The sequence below is a fragment of the Aulostomus chinensis genome, chromosome 11, assembly GCF_037954235.1.
Source record: "Aulostomus chinensis isolate RoL2024-O1b breed Wild chromosome 11, RoL_Achi_v1.0, whole genome shotgun sequence".
NCBI classification, from domain to species: Eukaryota; Metazoa; Chordata; class Actinopteri; order Syngnathiformes; family Aulostomidae; genus Aulostomus; species Aulostomus chinensis.
In genome coordinates this window covers 9,828,198-9,841,445 of record NC_141330.1, presented here as the reverse complement: position 1 = coordinate 9,841,445, position 13,248 = coordinate 9,828,198, and the positions used below count along the sequence as shown (strand labels likewise).

The window sequence follows — 13,248 nt, the reverse complement described above, 5'->3', positions numbered from 1 at the left end:
ATTTTGAGTTGAAAACACTAATGAATTTATTTATTTCAGTGTTGAATGGACAAAAAAACAACCTTATTTGGTCTATAACTGCTTCTAATTGCCTTGAACAGCACTTATAAGTAGATAAGAATATAAACATGTTTATAAATGTGTCAGCGTTCATGCAGTATATTCTGGGAGAGTGCGCACTGATGAGGAAGCACTCGTCTGAGCTTAGAAGCAGTGTTGCATTTGCACTTATGCAGACAATGTTCTAATGTTTGTTCAGATTGCGTGTTGCTCTGTTACATATGAATCTACTGTATTTAAAAAAAAACATGTGCTCACTTGCTATACTGAGCGTAGGAATATCACAAACACCTCTCCTCAGAACTCAGTAAAGCTCAACGGCACCAACAACAACAACAAAAAATTACAGCTTCCAAAATGAGTTTTAAAATAAATCAACACATCTAAAACAGCTTCAGTACAACAGAACCTTTTATCCCCATAAAGGCAAGATTAACAAGCAGGGCTGTTGTATAAGGAGCATTAGTTCTAAGTGTTCTTATTACATTTGCAAGTGAATGTACATGGTTGTTTGTTGCTCATAATCCTGATAAATCTGTGTTACATTCACCCTGATTTGTCTTGCACTGTATTTCCACTGTTACTGTGGTGGATGTCACAACGTGTGCAGCTCTCTGCTGTGCCCATGTCTTTAATATGTATATGTTGTTGTCTTTTTACTTTGGGAAAGCAGAGGTGTGATGTGTGAAAGGCTGAGAGTTGACCTATACTGTTTTTCTATGATGTTGTCCTGCTGTATAATATGCGACATTTGCTTCAAAAAACTAAAACGGAAATAAAGTTGTACATCTTTTAAGGGAATATGCGATTTGAATTATGAGCAAAAACTGAGCTCTCTGTTTTTTCTTTCTGTAATGAATCAAAGCAAGCTTGTTGTCATGAATATTTAATTTTCTCTATGCTAAAGTGAACATGTGAGAGGTTTGTTGTTGTTTGTCAAAACTAAATCTGGACCATGGGACCATCATTTCCTTCTCTGCTCAGTGGCACAACTTTAATTAAAACCGTTACACACTGTCGGGCTAATCACAAAACCATACATTGGAGTAAATATTTGGTTGGTTCTTGCTTTCGCTGCAAATTTGAGAATGTATTTGAGATAACATTCTCATGATTGCATGGGTGAGGGGTGGTTATGAGTTCAGGTTTCCTCTTGGGTTACAAACTATTTAGAGATACAAGTGAAAATTTACTTCAACTGGGCCGTGCCTCTGAAATGTTAAATATTTAAAGGCAAAATTCCCATAAAATCAACTGCTGCTGCTGTTGATTTATGTGGAGGTTTTAGGTTTTAAAGGACATGAAATTCTAAGTGAAATATATTTCCATCCACAGGTTGATTTTATTGTATCTGTTAGGAGGGAGACAGGCTAGAGTGTAAGGGTTAAGAAACCCCAATTTAAGGACTGAAGTGACCATGATTTGTGTTACCTTCTGCACCTTGGAATACAGTACTGTGGGTCAAGGCCCCTGGGTGGCTGGGAACGGGGGTGTCTAACTGTGTCGCGCCAACAGGCAACATCTCCCTGCAAGAGTCCACTCAAGTCTTACTCACTGCAGTGAACTGGGGCATGAAAGCCCATCAACAAGCTGCAGTACCACAGTCTGACCAGCGAGTGGTGTGCACGGACCGGGGGGATTGTTCAACCCTGTCTGATTGTATGTGTGTGTGTGTGTGTGTGTGTGTGTGTGTGTGTGTGTGCGCGCTTGTTAAGATACTGTCTGGATGAGCAATCCTGTGAGGGCGGACTGAGTGTGAGAGACGGGTGGGGTGGGGGGTGTTAAGAAGACGAAGCATGAAGCCACATGAAGGATGGAGAGATTCCAAAAATGTGTCTAAATTATATTCATTTTCCATAAGAGGTAAGAGTGGAAAAGAGAAGTTGGGCACCCCCTCATGCCACAGCTTGAAAAATGCAAGTTAGCACGGCGTCCAGACACGGGAGATATGCCACAGTTTGAGGCCCAGTCTGCCAGGCGGCCTTGCAGAAATCTGTGCTCTAGAGGGGAGCTGGATCACCAGACAAGCCCAGACAGTTGTTTTAAAGACCAGACAAACTTGTTCAATTAATTTATTTGTTGTTTACTCTCCCTTTGATTCCTTCAAAAATAAAAAAAACTCCCCCCTCTTTCCCTCCCTTACCCCTCTTGACCCCATCCTCTCCCTCATCTCTCTGACAACACTGTGGTGTTTACTTCCTCTGTTGGCAGTCTTATACTCATATATGTGCTCATGTCTGTTTTTCACTCTGTAAATATTTTCCTCCTTCCCTCATTCATCCATCCACACGTCCACTCTCTCTCTCTTTCTCTCTCTCTCCCAGATAAAGGGAACAGACTCCACCCCCTCTCTCACCCCCCTTCTCTCTCTCTGTCACACACACTCACTCTATCTCCCTCTTTCTCTCTTTCATGCTCTCTCCCTCCCTCTCTCTGTCAGTGTCATTCTGTAGTGGAGATGTGGAGTGTCTTTCTGTCTCTCTGTCTGTTTTTCCAGCCTAATTCAGCTGAGGAAGGTAAGAATGAACTTTTATATTCATTTTTTTTCTTTTTTCATGTTTAGTCAGTGTTTGCATGTTGTAAAACGCACAATTTTAACAGAGAGTAGATCCAGCACTCTCATCATGTGCTTGTTATGACCCTCAAGGGAAGGCTGGACCCTTCTGTGGCTCTGTCTTGGAATTTTGGGTGAAGCTGTTAAGGCAATACCACTACAGGAGAGTCAGTCTTACTTTTTGGGGGGGGGGGGGGGGGGGGGGTTCCAGCTTGGGACACCCTGAATAATTAACACAGTTCCTCATACATTGCGTACATTGATAATTGTGTGTGCTCTGTATTGAATTATTCTACATAAGTTTAACTATAAATACACAAGTGTGTGTGTGTGTGTGTACACACACACACACACACACCACACACACACACACATATATATATATATATATATATATATGCATGAAAAGTGTATGCTATTGTGGAAGCCTATTCGATTGGACTTTGCTGACATGTTTATAGTGCCAGGTGCTTATCGGGGCCTATCAAGGTCCTGCAACAAAAGAATATGGAAATAAGGCAGAAGACAAATGCATAATAAGTTGCATAACCCATTTCTCTTCCCCTGTGTACTTAGCAATACCCCCCCCCCCCCCATCTCCCATCTCCTCGGGCTAGCCTCACTCCCCACCCTATGTCAGTGTCAGTCATGATCTCACAAATGTGGCAGCCAGAGACCCCTGTCCCCCGCCTTGCTTCTGTGTCCTCAGTGGATGTGTCCTCTGATCTCTTGACTTTGTGTAATGAATGAAAATATTACGTATCTTAAAAAGTCTAAGAGTGGAGAAGGAGACTGTCTGGAGAGGTGGGCAATTAAGTGAGACTCCATCCTGAGAGTGGACTACATCAAGAGATCTCACTACGAATTTCTGTGTATACGTGTGTGTGTGTGTGTGTGTGTGTGTGTGTGTGTGTGTGTGTGTGTGTGTGTGTGTGTGATCATATGCATGTCAGTGTTCTTATATTTGCACTCTTCCTATACATAGCTCCTGCCCCTACATCCTGTCCCCAACACTTGACAGGGTTTCAGCAGTCAGCATGCAATTACTTTCAAAAGACTCTGACGGCGTATTGGAAAGAGCGGCACCTGTTCACACTCGTCTCCCATTGACTTCAGTGTGCCGCGAGGTGTGTGTCACCCAGTGTCAGCAAGTCCATAACAGAGGTAACGTGTGTCAGGCTCACGCCACAGATCCGAGCTGTGTGGTAACAGATGGTCTGGACTTAGATGAGACAGAGTGATGGAGAGACAGAGACAGGCTACACAGTGTTACTGGCCTACTGACTCCGTTTGTGTAGTGAAACAACATAATACAGTATTAACCCAATAGCATGGTTGTGCATATAAATCCACATGAGCTGAAATATGTGGTTATGTCATGAAGGGAGGATTTAATGTCTGCCTCAGCTTTGATTGTAGAAAACGGGGAGTCTGTCTAACCTGACTTCCGTGGTTTACTTTCTGTCTTTCTATTGTTATTTTTTTTGTCCTTGTTCTGATTTTGAAGTATATGCTTAACATCCCCCACCCCCCAAAATTTCTGCTTGTTTTCACACGCGCACGTGTAAATTTTAATATTTGGACATTTGAGCAGAAGAGCTGTTGGCTGCCTCTTTTGAACAAACTACAGGGTGAGCGTGTGAGTGACGGGGGGAATTTCATTTATCACTTCACAATGCCACTTGTGTAAAGTGCCGCTGCCTACACCCACATGCATTGTTGATGTGAGGTGTTGATGTGAAGCCACATGGCCAGCTTTGAAATTGTTGGATCCGTGTAGAGGATTGCGTGATCACTTTGTTGCAACACACTGGAAAGCAGGCCGGCACCTGGTGCCTTTCCAGAACTCGTCATGATGGATGAGTGGAGCTGCAGTGATGCTCAACAAACTAGCCACATATTTTCAGTTTTCATTAGCAACACTTAAATCATACTCTGAAAAGGCATTTAACCACAAAATCTGCCTAAAAGGAATCTATTGTTCTGCATACAAAATTTTAACATTTGAAGCCACGTTGACAGTCTCACTTTGAGGTCATCGGGGCCAACTCCCCTCTGTTGTTTCTAGCGGTAATTAGGCAGATTACCACCCTCATCCTGAGGGCAATAAGCCAGCATTTCAGGACATGATGAATAGGAGAAAGTGTAATAAGAAAACAAATGGCATGCTTATCACAGTGGGGGCGCAGCAGGATGGATGCCACTAAGAGCCCTGAAAAGCTTCCTGCTCCTGTCCTTCTGGCAGAGAGAAGATGCTTGTAGGAAGCAGAGGCCACAGCATCCTCATCATCAACAACATGAAAGCTTGTCCAGGCTTTATTTTTAGTCGTCTGCATCTCATTTTGAAAAAATGAAATAAATTCCATTGGCTGTTTGCTACTTTGAGATGAGAGCGCTTAAATGACACAAGGCCGCTTTCCCTCAAATGAATCACACATCTGCCATTTGCTAGATGGAGAGGTTGAAGCCCTGAGGGGGCTGTGAGCCAAGACTCTCAGACTGAGTCAGTCGCTGGTGCAGTGTCACTGATAATATGGCTGAGTGGTCAGCGAAGGAGTTGGAGGTAAAATGGAATTAAAAGATGTGCTGATGTACTATGAGCTGCTGTGACACTAGTATGAACACTAGTTTGCAGGTTGCAATTTTAAAGCTGTACTTGGCACAGGGCAAACAAGCCGTGACTACAGAAACGTTCCTGTAAACCCAACTCTTCTCAAATGCGCATTCCTTCTTCTAGGTGGTTGTTAAAGGGGAGTTAGTGGTCCTGGAAGAAGACTGATTGTATTTGAACTCTCAAACAGTCGACAAAGTCCTTCTGTGCTCTTTTCCATTATTGACACACACATCAATGTTTGTTATTGTGAATTCTGAAAGAACAAGGATGAACATATCAGTGCAGGGTTATTTTTCACAGAGGGCCTTGTCTCTATCCCAGCAGTGGCTCTGAGGCACAGTCTGGCCTCAGGCAATTGCCACGTCTCTGTGAGGCAGGTCACGTTGCAGTTGCTGATGTTCTGCTGGAAAGAAATCAATGCCCGTAGCTCACAAAAGGTGTTGTTCAAAAACTTCATGTTGGTCAGTAGCACCCTGAAGAGTTAGAGTCTGCAAGAACACCGCCTCAGCATCATTAGCCTCGCTTCCTGTAGAGGGTCATCCTTAGCCTAGTGGGACCATCTGCGTCTTGCAAGCTCAAAAGCTGAGCTTTGCAGTTACATCTGGAAATCCTGCAATCTAACATGACCACGCAAGGGTGGAGTTTTGTGATGCCATCGCCTATCAAATCCAGTCTGCTCGTTAATACTCCAGTTTTTGTTTATTTTCTGTTATTGAGTCTATTTCTGCATGACTGCACTTACTACCGAAGTGAAAGTAACTCTTGTTGCTGTGAGAAATGGCATCAACTACAACAACAAATCAGGAGTAACATTCCTATTGGGTCACGGCAGAACTGTTCAAACGCAATTCTTATTGTTTCAGTTGCTGTCTGATTTTTTTTTTTGTTTTTTTTGTAGGGGTTTAAGATGGGAGGAGATAAAGATGTAGCCGCAGGCCTAAACTCTTGAGCTGGCCAAATACAAATGGTCTAACCAGGCTGAGTTATCATCGGTCTGGCGAAAAATAAGACAGAAACAGGAATGATGAGAGTAAGACATGCTCTCCTCTCTGATGTGTAATTGCACTACTCCGTTAGGTGATCCTGCTGTTGCTGCTGCTGGAAAAAAATGTACAACTAGAATCTGCGGGGCAGATACATGAATCTTCCAAGCAAAATCCAATGAGTTCCTACTCTGTCCACAAAGTTTGGTGAGAATCAAACTCAGGCGCTTGGGTTTTTTTTAACAATCCTGCTAAAAGTCCAACAAAGCAGTCTGATGAAATTACTTCCTTGGATGAGGCAACTAGTTAACCAACGAATGTGGCTAAGCATCGTCATCATCGTTTTATACATGTGAATCTCTCTGCTCTCCCTGCACCTTCAACTTTTCCTCCTCAGAATCTGACCTCATTCCCATTACATTACTTTAATAGTCGTTAGCTCTGGTGACAAAGTGGGAAAGTTGCCAGCAGAAGCAGTGAGTTTTTGCAAACTGGTTGGAACAGAGTGTGTGTGGCTAGGCCTGAGCCAATTTGTGTCCCACATAGAGCACCAGGAAAGGGATGAACCTCACACTTTGTTCAGTGCACATGTGGAAGGGACAGCTGGTAGACCGTGATGAGACGTTTGCTGGATTTGACGAATTGGATTGTAATCGCCAACTTCAACTTTAAGGCTGCAAATGATGATGAAATGGTTTGTGGTGGATTCTGGCTTTGATGGTGAGTCGAGACTTCTCTTGATGCTGTAGAACTCAGCCTGTAGATAAGTTGAGGGTTTTCTTCCCCTCAAACAAATCCTTCCATAACATTTCTTGTAATTCTTAAACACTTTTGATTCATGACAAGCCTTTTTAGGCCTACAACACAAACCAAAATGCGTAATCTGGTTTGAAAATCAAGTGCTTTCTCATCACAGGAGAGAGACACCTGAACAGATTAAAAGAATTCGGTGAGATATTGCTCATGTCTGTAAGATCTCCAAATATGAAGCTACAACCTGTTAGCATAGCTTAGCACAAAGACTGCAAACCGAGCCGTGACCCCCTACCTGTTGGTGGTGCTGCCTGTTGAGTGAATCATGGAGATTGTCACTCTGTCATCTGTCCTGGCTCAAAGGCGGTTGCAGCACTACTTTCATCCAGCTTAACCACAAGAGAATTTTTGATAACTCCCCTTGACATGTGCATGCTTATTTCTGGAGTCGCGTTAATCCTCCCTCCGTCCTCACTCCTCCTGCTGCCTCTCTGTCTTAGCGTATCATTCTCTCCCTGTGGTTGTTTGTAATGATGGTTTGCTATAGGCCCTGTCCTTGACTGACTGTCTGTGGGTGGGAGCATCTGGAGCATATAAAGGATGGGTGGATGAGTGGACAAAACACATAATGCTTGAAGGCGCTGAGGGATTTTTTTTTGAGTGAAAATAAGTGCATGTGTGTAATAGCTTGTTATCTATGAGCTCAGTGACCTATGTGCACTCTTTGCAGGTACATACATTTTGTTTGGTGTTAAAAATGGTGTAGTACACACTTCTGTGCTCACACCTCTCCAGCCTTTGTTAATATTAACAGCAGATTCTCTGCAGAGTGTGAGGAAAGTGTGAGGTAAAGTAGGGTACATCTGCCTTCCAAAGAGGTGTGACATGAACAACGGCACTACACTTAACGCTGGAGAGTGTCGGAGCATGCATGGCCACACCGAGAGGAGAAGTGTTGCTCAAAGAGACATGGATGAGAGAGCAGAGAGGGTCGCTCAGTTGAAGTGAATACTCCAGTGGCAGAGGGGACATTTGTGAACTAATGCAGGTCACCTCTGCAAAGCGGGAAAGAGCCTTTACACCCACACAGCCAGAGAGAGAGAGAGAGAGAGATTAACAGAGTGAAAGATGTATATTCATATGCACACACAATTTGATCAGCCACTGTTTTACAAACCTGCCTTTTTATTCTTTTGTGTCCTGCTTTTCTATGTCTGAGAATCACAACTCCTCCCATACAAACAGCAGATCTGACATCAATAATGGAGCAATGCAGATTTCCTTATTTAACGTACGGAAATGGCAACCCTGCTGTCACTGTTTAGATGAATAATACACGGAGGAGGGGATGAGAGGGACAAGATAGAGGTAGAAAAGGAAGGAAAGGTATCGAGCAAAGTGAGTAAAAAGAACTGAGAGACCCACCAGTGGCGTGCATTAATGCAGCACTCAGGTCCAGATTGCAGACTCAGCACTTCTTAAAACTGTCAGGAACAAACTTTGAGTGTCTCTGCTGTTAGATGGACCAATAACAGAGATGCTGTAGTGGCTTGTGTGCACAGAAGGGTTGTCTAAGAGGTAAATAAAGGGGCTTTTACTGCCAAGTGAACCAAACCTTCTTCTCTTTTGTTCAACATCGTCTCTCGTGCACACACGCACACACACACACACACACGTACACACACACACATCCATTTCATCATGTCTCAAATGGAGCTAATCTTTGAAAGGTGTGTGTAACGCGGCACTTATCTCTGGATGTCGTGGTGAATTATTCAACATGCTAATGTCATGCAATGAGACATGCATGAAGCCCTTTGAAGACCCCTCCATGTAATCCTCATGTACAGGTTTGTGTCGGAAAGAGCAGAGGCAACGTGACGGCCTGCGGTCCCCGAAGCCCACGACAAGAACTAAACAGTAGAGACATAAATATTAATGTCAAAATAGTTTGCTGTATATCATTTATGCATGACTGAAGGTGCACCCTGCAGCAGAGGGTTAATTGAATTTGGAATGACACAAGCAGCATTTCTGTGTGTGTGTGTGTGTGTGTGTGTGGGGGGGTCTTATCTGATATAAATAGGTTGGTGGTTAATGAAAATGATAAGTGCGTGCATCTCATGCATGACGTGTTTATACATCTAATGACTATGAATTACTTTGACAAATGAAGGAATCTTGGAATCAATAATCTATGTCATCACACACATCTAACAGCACAGTGTGTATCCTGCTGCAGTAAACAAGGCTGCAAAGGTATCACTTCACTTCATCTTCTGAAAGGCTTTAGATATCCCGGCCTGGTGGATTTAGTCTCTCCCCTGCAGCTGATTTTATCCTGATCTGCTCTGTGGGTCCAGCCGCCAAGCTGTCCAGACACACTAAAAAAAACAGATTTCCTCAAGTCTAAGGCTACACACAATCCTGAGCTGTCACGGTCCGTTTATATTACTTTTTTTTATACTATTCGTATCGTTGCAAATCATCCGCAATGCATGGAAAATGTGTGAATGTAGTAAGTCTGACATAAAGACGTGCTAGTGGGTGGAAACAGACAGGAGGGAGGGGGCATGTAAAAGAAAAAAGGGAGGGAAATGAAGGCTTGAAGGACAGATTTGCAGAGTCTCCATCTGTGAACATAATCCTTTAAAAAAAAATCTCTTTACGGCTCAGAGAACAGAGCGGCGGGGGGAGATGTATGTCATAAGCCGCAAATTATATCAGATTCTTATTATTTCTTGATTTATTAAGAAGAGGAAGGTCAGGGGACTTGATGTTTTTCTTTACTCAGGTCTGCACACCTGTGTGATTCAAGAAGGCAAAAGAAGAGAGAAGTAGAAAGGAGGGTGGGTCAGCGGTGTTTCGGTGGGATAGGACGGTTTCCAAAGACGGTCCTGTGTCTGTGATGATTACTTAGATAACATTTGTCAGTTGATCCTTTTCTGGTTGTCAGAGAGGGAAAAAAGAAAATGTTTCTTTTCACCGGGGAACGATTGTGTGACACAAAATGGAAATGAAAGCATAAAAATTGCATGACAACAATGAGAAGAATCCTTTATTTGTAAACAGAAAGCGGTGGCTGCTGCCTTCTCAACGCTGTGCGTGTTTGTGCGTGCATGTGTGTTTGTGTGTGTGTGTGTGTTCGCGTAGAGCCCTTTAGGTGATTAGTGCTGTGCTTGATGAAATTAGGCAGTGTGTGTTTTTGGCTATTAACCTCATCTATGTGAGCATCCAAACCTGAAGTTTGATGTTGCTTCCTCTGGCCGGCGTTCAATCCACGGCGCCTCGACAGAACTGAGGGCAGACGGTGCCAGACGGAGGGAACGGCAGCCGCCACGATTTTGGAATACTAATGGAAAATACAAGGGCTTCATTTTTGTGTGGGAGGCTGCCATGTGTCTGCGCACAGCACTCAGCATTGAAGTCACTTGTGTGTGTGTGTGTGTGTGTGTGTGTGTGTGTGTGTGTGTAAGACTTGTTTTGTAAAGCATTCAAAGGTATAATATCTTACACTTCCTCTCTGGAGGGTGCTTCTTCAACTGTGGGCTGTTTTGGTCAGGTATAGAATAACCTGGCATTGATATGTTTTTGATCATCCGTACAAACACTTAAAATTATGATTTTAAGATATCTTTTTCTTTGTTTTGTTATTTGTTTCATACATTCTAGGAAATAATTTGCATCACATGACCAAAAGGTGTTTTTTAAAAATATAAAATTGAATTAAACACACTTTGTATTTCAGTGCTTTTTAAACATTTAAGCTAAAACAAATGACCAAGGACAACATGTGACCAAAATTGTTACATATAAGTAAAACAATGACAGATCTACTGTTCAATTTTGATGTCAGCTAAGTGTAAGAAGAAAACAAATCAAGGTTTTTTTTGTTTGTCTCCGAGGAAAGTTGAAGAATCGCCCATAGTAATCTCACAAGGCCTGGAGTGTGACTTGTTTAGATTGGGATGAAAAGAATGTTAAACTGGACATAGAGACAGTTGGAACAACCCCCTCTAGATGCTGATGCCGTTGTGTTTACACTTCCTGCCTCTGTTAATTTATGCTACATAAATTCACACCGAAGCGTCAAAACACCAGAGATGTTTGTGGACAAGCAAAAGGTCAAAACTGTGGTGTTGTTGACTGTGATGTTGCAGAATCTCTGTGTAAAAAGTGGCTTTTGCCAGTAACTGCATGCACCATCCAGTGGAGATGTCATTTACAGATGGAGGTATCAGGTATCTTGTTCTATGACATTGCAAGGATGTTCAACAAAAGTTGAAGTTATTTTTAATTAACGTCATTAATGCCCATGTGTCTGAATGTAGCAAAACAGTTGGTGGATTTTGATGAAACTAAGGGGAAAGACAATTAACTTGTGGAGGCCATCTGGCTTGATCCGGACACCTCATAGTGAAATTTAATCAAATTAATTGAGTCCATAGCCGGGCTACTTCTCGTCTGAATAAGCCTCATAACGTTAGCGACATTAGCTCGACTGGTATCCAACTTAATATTCTTACTTAACAAATTGACAGGCATTAAGACAGCATGACCTGCAGATCTCTCCAATGAGAATGACTTTCGAGAGCTGAATTAATAGACACCAACATTGATCATCCTCCACAAACTCCAAAAAGCATCAGCTCCATTAGTCTCAACAACATAGAACAGAGACTGCTACAACCTTTTAAAGTCGGAAAACGTGACCTTTAATGATGCGCCATCAGATCAGTCTGTTTAATTTTTTAAACACCAGAACGTTGAGCCAAAATGCATCATCAGTCAGAATCAGTCATTGGCTTTGACAGATGCCCACAGCCGGAGACCTCCCCGATTGTATCACACAGGGGAGAAAAAACTGAGAGAAACAGACCTGTTTTTTATCCGCAGACAGTAGGGCGAGCTTCCAACTATTTGTGGTATTTAACAAAAGGGAGGGGGAAAAAAGCCAATTTGATTGTAAAAACACCACACTTGACGTATTTCACAAAGTCTATCTCTGGCTTCTTCACCATCCCTGGAGCAGACCCATGTTTTATCTCATCACAGGATCACACAGTCTGGTGCTATCAAGCCTTGAGAGAAAATCTTTACAAATTCTCTTTCACAGACACTTTTGTTTTGTAGCACCCTCTTTGTTTCAAGATGAAACTGTTGAGTGAATTGTGTTTAGCTGAGAGCTATTTAAACTGTCCATCTTTCTTCTATAAGCTTGTCTCTATTTCTTTACCTGACAGTGATGCTGCTGGACACAACAGAGTCTACCTCAGAGCTGGGCTGGACCACCTATCCAGACACCGGGGTAAGTGGGGAGTATTCAGGCAAAATGTGCCTTCCAGCTGCTGGAGCATGAAAGGAGTGTCATTTAAATATGTTGCACACATGTGACACATGTTTTTGTTGTAAGAGCATGGTAAGAATCACTGTGGTTGCTCGGGTTTGTGGTCTATTTTAATGCCGACATAACGGAGTGGTAATATTTAGTAAAATACGAAATACCTAAACACATTTATAGTAAAATGGAGCTGTTATGTACTGGTAAAGTGTGCATTTTTGGGGGTTTTCTTCACTGTACCATTGTGACTGTTACTCTTATTCTTTACCTAATTTAGGATTTAAATCCCTTTAGTCCTCAGTATGGGTTTATATTCAGAAGTTTACCCTTCATGAAGCTTTAAATGTCAGTGTTCAACAAATCTTGTGGGTATTTTCCAGAATCAGACTATAAAAAAAAAAACGAATGTAAAGGGCAGGCTTCCACAAATCACAAAAACTGTAGACCTTCCAGTGCTGCAGATGTTGACCTAAATGTACAGTTCAGCTGAATGCCTGAATGTTAGTCATGAGGTTATACATGTTTCTATTCAGATGAGGGGAAGAGCAGTATTCCAAAAACTAGATGGTGACTTGCACTGATCAGTGGATCTTTTGGTTTGCGCTAACGAGCAATGTTACACCTTGCCTTTAAGACAACTTGAGGGCTTAAATCCCCCCCCCCCTTACCGTGTGACTTCATCCATGACAAGATTGTGGTGATTGAACCGTAGATTTACCATTCTTTAGCTGCTTTTTATTTAAGGCGGTCGCACAGCCTTGAGCTGTGTTAATATGTGTGTGTGTTGAGTGTTTGCGTGACTGTGCCAGGGTCAAGTCTCGGGTCAGTCAGATTCATTCATCTGTGAGTGATTGTGGCTTAGTTCAAACATGGCTCATAATTACACACGTACATTGTCTTCATTGTCATCATCTTTGAGAAAAATCAGTCAAACGACAACTGA

General features: G+C 42.6%; 1 protein-coding gene across 2 annotated transcripts in view; it reads left to right on the top strand.

The window, feature by feature from the left end:
- Window positions 1-2,395: 2,395 nt before the first annotated feature.
- ephb6 (eph receptor B6) overlaps window positions 2,396-13,248 on the top strand; it is a 36,773-nt gene continuing 25,920 nt past the window's right edge. Inside the window, exons 1-2 of one of the 2 annotated variants that reach the window (XM_086218264.1) lie at window positions 2,396-2,576; window positions 12,208-12,272. In XM_086218264.1, the coding sequence (XP_086074390.1) occupies window positions 2,519-2,576; window positions 12,208-12,272 (123 nt within the window). In that variant the 5' untranslated portion in view covers window positions 2,396-2,518. The remainder of the gene's footprint in view (window positions 2,577-12,207; window positions 12,273-13,248) is intronic. The other variant, XM_086218263.1, reaches the window with a different exon arrangement.